At 65.4% G+C, this 7,685-nt stretch overlaps 1 protein-coding gene across 1 annotated transcript; it reads right to left on the bottom strand.

Annotated features, from left to right (window-relative positions):
- Window positions 1-6,200: 6,200 nt before the first annotated feature.
- Window positions 6,201-7,228, bottom strand: LOC132536436 (uncharacterized). The gene is made up of 2 exons (XM_060184302.1): window positions 6,959-7,228; window positions 6,201-6,863 (listed from the first exon to the last, which is right to left on the bottom strand). Exons 1-2 carry the CDS (start codon window positions 7,136-7,138, stop codon window positions 6,201-6,203), a joined length of 843 nt encoding a protein of 280 aa, XP_060040285.1. The 5' UTR covers window positions 7,139-7,228.
- Between the last annotated feature and the right edge of the window lie 457 nt (window positions 7,229-7,685).

Here is a 7,685-nt window from a genome sequence, read left to right as displayed (position 1 = left end):
GCCCAGCCCGCAGTAGGGGAGGCGGAAGCCCTGTCACTGTCTGGTGCTGCTGCTAACACTGCCAGCTGCTCACTGTCACAGGGCCGTCATGGAGGGGACAGCTGGTGACAGACCTTCAAAGGGGCAGCGGCTGGTGGTGATTAGAGCTGTTCACGCCAGGCATCTTGGCAGCAGGAGGCTTATCACACCCACAGGGGGCCTGTCAGGGCAGGGAGGGGGGCGCAGGGGGGTGGGTCTGCCTGTGACCTTGAGCAAGGTCACAAGCACAAGAACTGACAGGTCCCCAGCCACCACCCCCCACACACTGTGACCAGGACCCAAAGCCCAGTGTGTATGTGGGGAGGAGGGGGGTCTGTAGGCCAGGAGGCAAAGTGCATTGGGGGAGGTGAGGGGTGTCCGCCGGGACCCTGGGCCCTGGGGAGGGGCTGCCAGGCAGCGTAGGGGCACTGTAGAGGGTGTCCTGCCCTCTTGAGAGGAGCACACAGTATGAAGTCCCTGTTGTGACATGTCCCCACCCCTGTCAGGGGCAGGGGACTCTGCTGGCTTAGCACAGCTCCCAAAGCTTCACACACCACTGAGGGGGCAGAAAGTGGGGTCACTGGACAGGGACTGACGGGGAGATGAGCAAGGGCGTCCCTGTCCTCTGAAGAGTCATCACAACTCCCGCTAAAGAGCTCTTAGATGCGCGGACACATGCTCGTGAGGAGAAACAGGCACAGGACTCTCCCCAGCTGCTGGCATGAAAATTAATCCTAAACTGATCTAGACACAGAGACCTAGATTTACTGGGATGCACTGGATCGACCTTCTCGTGGTGCACCCCGTGAGTACCCATTTATTGGGGAAACTGACGATCCTTCCTAGCCGACTGAATCCACATGGATCCCAGTCACTTTCAAAGCCAGCAGCAAGCAGACATCAGGCTCAACCTGACGCTGTTGACTGGCTACGGAAGAAGGGCAAACGCTAGAAGAACTGGGTCTGAGGGCGGCACACAAGGACCCAGGTTCCTGCCCCCAGTCCCCACCTGCAGGGGGAAAGCTTCACAAGTGGTGTAGCAGGACTGCAGGTGTCTGTCTGTCTCTCTCCCTCCCTAAAATCCCCTTCCCTCTCCATTTCTGGCTGTCTCTATCCAATGTATAAAGATAATAAAAATTTAAGAAGGCTAGTTTTATTTTGAGGAAAGAATTTAGCAAAATGCCTTCAGAAGCTGGGGGCGGAGAAGGGGCTTCTTACAGGAAGGGGCTTTTTACAGGAGCCATCATGGACAGTCCCAGCAACGCCGACATGAAGATTTTCCGCTCGGCCAGACGTGACAGGGAGGCAGCATGGAGGCGGCGTCTGGGTGGGGGGAGGCGTGGAGCAGCCCCAGGGCCCAGGACAGAGCCCCCCATCAGGGAGCGGGGGGCAGCCTCACAGGCAGCTGGCAGAGCGGAGACAGCGGCGTCCAGTCGATGCGGGATGGAAGTCCGACCTCATTTGTAAGGGAGGAAAAATAAATGAGAAGCAGAAGGTGCGAATTAAAATCACAATGTGGCGAAATGTGAGCTATCATTCAGCGTGCAGGAGGATGGGAATTGGCACCCGGGTGACTTGGCACGGTCGCCTTGGCGTCTCGGCGTGCCTGACGCCCCCCAGGGCGGCGGGGAGGCCGTGGGGGCTGGTGGGTAGGAAGCCAAGAAGCTTGGGGGCGGGAGGGTGACAGGAGCTGGCTGGTAGGATGAACCCCGCAGTGGGCGGTGGGGACAGGCAGAGGCGAGGCGGGAGAGGGCTTCTGCGGACTGCATCAGCCTGGGGGACCCCCTCTGGCTCCCCTGAGCTGGGGGGTGGCGGCCATTTCTCACCTGACCTTGCTGGAAGGAGGGTCACAGCGGCCTGGGGGGTGCAGCCTCATCCTGAGAGCCTCCCAGGAGGCCGGTCAGCAGCGCCCTTGGGTGAGGGTTGGGGAGCAGGACCTCCCCTAGGCCCCCTGCCCCAGGGGCCCAGAGGAGTGACACCCACCTGGGCTGTGTCGCTGCCCCACCCCGTGGCCCTGGCCCCCAGCCCCCAGCCCCGAGCCCCTCACACTAGTCTGCCGTCCCCCATCTCAGTGTCCACATCCCCACGGTGACATTCCCAGTTGCAGAGGAATCCTCGCCTGGCCAGGTGACATGGAAGCATGGAGACCCCTGAGCCCCTTCCCCACAAGCCTGCTGTCTGTCCGCTCCAGTCGCCGCCGCACCACGGGCCTGCGATCTCTCTGCCGCCACTCCAGGCCCAGGGGCGAGGGCTGGGACCCCTAAGCCGTCCCGCGTTATTGGCCTTTAATTATTTACGGGATGTCTGCTGCTGCCTCTGTGGCTTCCTGCCTGCGACCTCCACCTGACACAGAATTATAAGCAGCCAAAGTCTCCCCAGAGGAGCAGGGGAGGAGGAGGTTGACAGCCTCCTCCAGCCTCCCTCAGCCTCCCTCAGCCTCCCCTCAGCCTCCCTCAGCCTCCCTCAGCCTCCCCCAGCCTCCCTCAGCCTCCCTCAGCCTCCCTCAGCCTCCCTCAGCCTCCCTCAGCCTCCTCCAGCCTCCCTCAGCCTCCCTCAGCCTCCCTCAGCCTCCCCTCAGCCTCCCTCAGCCTCCCTCAGCCTCCCCTCAGCCTCCCCCAGCCTCCCTCAGTCTCCCCTCAGCCTCCCCCAGCCTCCCCCAGCCTCCCTCAGCCACCCTCAGCCTCCCCCAGCCTCCCTCAGCCTCCCCTCAGCCTCCCCTCAGCCTCCCCCAGCCTCCCCCAGCCTCCCTCAGCCTCCCTCAGCCTCCCCTCAGCCTCCCCCAGCCTCCCTCAGCCTCCCTCAGCCTCCCCCAGCCTCCCCCAGCCTCCCTCAGCCTCCCCTCAGCCTCCCCTCAGCCTCCCCCAGCCTCCCCCAGCCTCCCTCAGCCTCCCTCAGCCTCCCCTCAGCCTCCCTCAGCCTCCCTCAGCCTCCCTCAGCCTCCCCCAGCCTCCCTCAGCCTCCCTCAGCCTCCCTCAGCCTCCCCCAGCCTCCCTCAGCCTCCCTCAGCCTCCCCTCAGCCTCCCTCAGCCTCCCTCAGCCTCCCTCAGCCTCCCCCAGCCTCCCCCAGCCTCCCCTCAGCCTCCCCCAGCCTCCCCCAGCCCCCCTCAGCCTCCCTCAGCCTCCCTCAGCCTCCCCTCAGCCTCCCTCAGCCTCCCTCAGCCTCCCTCAGCCTCCCCCAGCCTCCCCCAGCCTCCCTCAGCCTCCCCTCAGCCTCCCCTCAGCCTCCCCCAGCCTCCCCCAGCCTCCCTCAGCCTCCCTCAGCCTCCCCTCAGCCTCCCTCAGCCTCCCTCAGCCTCCCTCAGCCTCCCCCAGCCTCCCTCAGCCTCCCTCAGCCTCCCTCAGCCTCCCCCAGCCTCCCTCAGCCTCCCTCAGCCTCCCCTCAGCCTCCCTCAGCCTCCCTCAGCCTCCCTCAGCCTCCCTCAGCCTCCCCCAGCCTCCCCCAGCCTCCCCTCAGCCTCCTCCAGCCTCCCTCAGCCTCCCTCAGCCTCCTCCAGCCTCCCCTCAGCCTCCCTCAGCCTCCCCCAGCCTCCCCTCAGCCTCCCTCAGCCTCCCCCAGCCTCCCCCAGCCTCCCCTCAGCCTCCCTCAGCCTCCCCCAGCCTCCCCTCAGCCTCCCTCAGCCTCCCTCAGCCTCCCTCAGCCTCCCTCAGGCTCCCTCAGCCTCCCCCAGCCTCCCTCAGCCTCCCCTCAGCCTCCCTCAGCCTCCCTCAGCCTCCCTCAGCCTCCCTCAGCCTCCCCCAGCCTCCCTCAGCCTCCCTCAGCCTCCCCCAGCCTCCCTCAGCCTCCCTCAGCCTCCCTTAGCCTCCCTCAGCCTCCCTCAGCCTCCCCTCAGCCTCCCTCAGCCTCCCTCAGCCTCCCCTCAGCCTCCCTCAGCCTCCCTCAGCCTCCCCTCAGCCTCCCTCAGCCTCCCCCAGCCTCCCTCAGCCTCCCCTCAGCCTCCCCTCAGCCTCCCCCAGCCTCCCCCAGCCCCCCTCAGCCTCCCTCAGCCTCCCTCAGCCTCCCCTCAGCCTCCCTCAGCCTCCCTCAGCCTCCCTCAGCCTCCCCCAGCCTCCCCCAGCCTCCCTCAGCCTCCCCTCAGCCTCCCCTCAGCCTCCCCCAGCCTCCCCCAGCCTCCCTCAGCCTCCCTCAGCCTCCCCTCAGCCTCCCTCAGCCTCCCTCAGCCTCCCTCAGCCTCCCCCAGCCTCCCTCAGCCTCCCTCAGCCTCCCTCAGCCTCCCCCAGCCTCCCTCAGCCTCCCTCAGCCTCCCCTCAGCCTCCCTCAGCCTCCCTCAGCCTCCCTCAGCCTCCCTCAGCCTCCCCCAGCCTCCCCCAGCCTCCCCTCAGCCTCCTCCAGCCTCCCTCAGCCTCCCTCAGCCTCCTCCAGCCTCCCCTCAGCCTCCCTCAGCCTCCCCCAGCCTCCCCTCAGCCTCCCTCAGCCTCCCCCAGCCTCCCCCAGCCTCCCCTCAGCCTCCCTCAGCCTCCCCCAGCCTCCCCTCAGCCTCCCTCAGCCTCCCTCAGCCTCCCTCAGCCTCCCTCAGGCTCCCTCAGCCTCCCCCAGCCTCCCTCAGCCTCCCCTCAGCCTCCCTCAGCCTCCCTCAGCCTCCCTCAGCCTCCCTCAGCCTCCCCCAGCCTCCCTCAGCCTCCCTCAGCCTCCCCCAGCCTCCCTCAGCCTCCCTCAGCCTCCCTCAGCCTCCCCTCAGCCTCCCTCAGCCTCCCTCAGCCTCCCCTCAGCCTCCCTCAGCCTCCCCCAGCCTCCCCCAGCCTCCCTCAGCCTCCCTCAGCCTCCCTCAGCCTCCCCCAGCCTCCCTCAGCCTCCCTCAGCCTCCCTCAGCCTCCCTCAGCCTCCCTCAGCCTCCCCCAGCCTCCCTCAGCCTCCCTCAGCCTCCCTCAGCCTCCCTCAGCCTCCCTCAGCCTCCCTCAGCCTCCCCCAGCCTCCCTCAGCCTCCCTCAGCCTCCCTCAGCCTCCCTCAGCCTCCCCCAGCCTCCCTCAGGCTCCCTCAGCCTCCCCCAGCCTCCCTCAGCCTCCCCTCAGCCTCCCTCAGCCTCCCCCAGCCTCCCTCAGGCTCCCTCAGCCTCCCCTCAGCCTCCATCAGCCTCCCCTCAGCCTCCCCTCAGCCTCCCCCAGCCTCCCCCAGCCTCCCTCAGGGCCTCTAGTTGAGGAGACGCTGACCAGGTCACCACCTGCTGATGGGACCTCTGAGGTCAGTGGGGGTCTGAGGTCAGTGGGGGTCTGAGGTCACTGGGGCATCTGAGGTCATTGGTGGGGTCTGAGGTCAGTGGGGGTCTGAGGTCAGTGGTGGGGTCTGAGGTCAGTGGTGGAGTCTGAGGTCAGTGGGGGTCTGAGGTCAGTAGGGGTCTGAGGTCAGTGGTGGGGTCTGAGGTCAGTGGTGGAGTCTGAGGTCAGTGGGGGTCTGAGGTCAGTAGGGGTCTGAGGTCACTGGGGCGTCTGAGGTCAGTGGTGGGGTCTGAGGTCAGTGGGGGTCTGAGGTCAGTAGGGGTCTGAGGTCAGTGGTGGAGTCTGAGGTCAGTGGTGGAGTCTGAGGTCAGTGGGGGTCTGAGGTCACTGGGGCGTCTGAGGTCAGTGGCGGGGTCTGAGGTCAGTGGGGGTCTGAGGTCAGTGGGGGTCTGAGGTCAGTGGGGGTCTGAGGTCAGTGGGAAGGGTCCCAGTGAAGCTGACATGTCCCCTAGAGGCAGACTTCCTGTCTAGCGAGTCACCAGTGGACTGTGAATGGACGGGCGACAGGGCCGTGTACAAGGCCCCCATCACTAAGCTAGTGCCCGCCCTGAGCACTCCCTGCCCGTCTGAGAGCCCGGCCTCCCTGCCTCCCCGTGCCCTGCTGCCCCTCCAGAGCAGGGCCATGACAGACAGGGTCACTGGCCCCAATCTCGCCTCCACTTGTGCCATTAGCTTTGTGACAACAAGCTCTGCCAACCCTGGGTGTCACCGTCCTTGTCAACAGGGCTTTCTGTTGCTAGGATGCAAACTGTTCTGAGCGCCACCTTTTCTGTGTCAGACAGGGTGAGGTTCCTGTACACCAGGCCTTCAGGGCCATCTCCAGAGAGAAGGGACATGGGAGGACCGGCCTGCCTTGGGCCTGCATCCTGCCCATCCCCTCCGGCCTCAGAGCTCTCTTCCTGCTCACTCCTACCCACAGCCACGGGGGAACCCACGAATCCCCTCTCATCTCTCATTCTCAGGGGTCCCCTCACCTTCCAGCCCACAGGACAGCGCCAGGTCCACCACCTCCTACCCGCTGGGCAGAGACCCCAGCGCTGACCATCACACGAGCACAAGATGGACAGGCCAAGGCTTTGCCACACTGGCTCCTCCTCTGCCCGTGAACCGAGCACCGAGCTGGCCTGCAGCTTTCTAGAACCTTCTCTCGAAAGCTGATTACTGACCCTCCAACCTCCCCGTGGTCCCATCCTGCACAAACGAATGGAGACGCTGGCCTGAGGGACCCTGGGTCTGAAGTCACAGCCCATAAGGACGTTACTCCCACAGCCCAGGGGCCCAGGGATTCCCCCCACGCCAGGCCCCAGGCAGCCAGGGCAAAGGCCACAGGAGAGCTCCAGCCGTGGTTGCCATGGCCCCGACAGGTGACACAGCCGACGCAGAGCCCGACCGACATGGGACCCCTCTCCTGAGCGTCCAGGGGCTCAGGTCCTGGTTCCCAGCGGGACTGCAGCCCACGGTCTGGAGGGCTTCTCACAGATTCTCTGCGTCCCAGCCTGTGCGAGCAGGGGCCCCTGGCAGAGTGACCGCACTCCATGCCCGTGGCGGAGGCCAGGCCAGGCTCAGACGCGTCCTTAGTCAAGCCCCGTGGTACTGTCTGCCTCCCTGACGAGCGGCCGAGCCTGCCAAAACTCTACGGAAATTTATGTGAGGAAAATTTTAAATTGAAAACATTCTATCCATTAAGTTATTGTTTTTCTCTGCGTTGGCAGGATGGCCATTACTCACCCTCAGCGGTGAAAAATCAGGGCCCGTCTGCCACGCGGAAGTGCTCTGGGAGCCGGGTGGGGGTCTGCCTGGCGGAGGCCGCACAGCTGAACCCAGGGTCCCTCTGCCGCAGGCTGTGGGATTCTGGGACATGTCGTCCCACCCCCTCAGCTCTGACTCCTCTGAAATGTGGTCACCCATGGGGTGGTGCCTTAGTTGGGACAGTGAGCCATAAAGGACTCTGATTTTGAACAAAAAGACGCCAGTTTGGGGCAAATTAAGCAAAAAGAGTGAATGGTGAGGTGGGGCGCTGAGGCTGTGGGGAGTCCCAGGAGCCCACAGTCAGGCCTGCGGTGGGGCAGGGACTCACCCAGCAAGGCGAGCACCTTACTGTAACCTCTGGTTCAGGTCCTGGCACTCCACGGGACTGCTGCAGACAGGGTGGCTTGTGTAGGCACAGATGCTGTATTGGAGAGCCAGACCTGGCCTGGGGCCGGGCCAGGGTTCGAGGCGGGCAGGAGGCCAGGGCTCGGGTTCTGGAAGGAGCCTCATCTGCTCTTACACCACCCATGGAGAGCCCAGGTGGGGCAGGGGGCAGGACATCGTCCCCACAGGAAGAAGTCCCACTTGGGGGTCTGGAAAGGACACAGTGTGCAGTGGAGAGAAGGAGAGAGAGATGGGGGAGAGGGAGGGGGAGAGGGAGGGAGAGGAGGAGAGGGGAGGGAGAGAGAGGAGGAGAGGGGAGGGA

The sequence above is a fragment of the Erinaceus europaeus genome, unplaced genomic scaffold, assembly GCF_950295315.1.
Source record: "Erinaceus europaeus unplaced genomic scaffold, mEriEur2.1 scaffold_393, whole genome shotgun sequence".
Classification (NCBI taxonomy): domain Eukaryota; kingdom Metazoa; phylum Chordata; class Mammalia; order Eulipotyphla; family Erinaceidae; genus Erinaceus; species Erinaceus europaeus.
Note: the sequence above shows the minus strand (reverse complement) of the source record. Positions and strands in the feature narration are given on the sequence as shown.

Excerpts from the sequence above, each read along its gene's own strand:
- LOC132536436 (XM_060184302.1), bottom strand. The coding sequence starts at position 7,138 with ATGGGTGACCACATTTCAGAGGAGTCAGAGCTGAGGGGGTGGGACGAC. Across the intron at positions 6,864-6,958 it reads CTGATTTTTCACCGCTGAGG|AGTTTTGGCAGGCTCGGCCG; the intron begins GTGAGTAATGGC and ends AAATTTCCGTAG.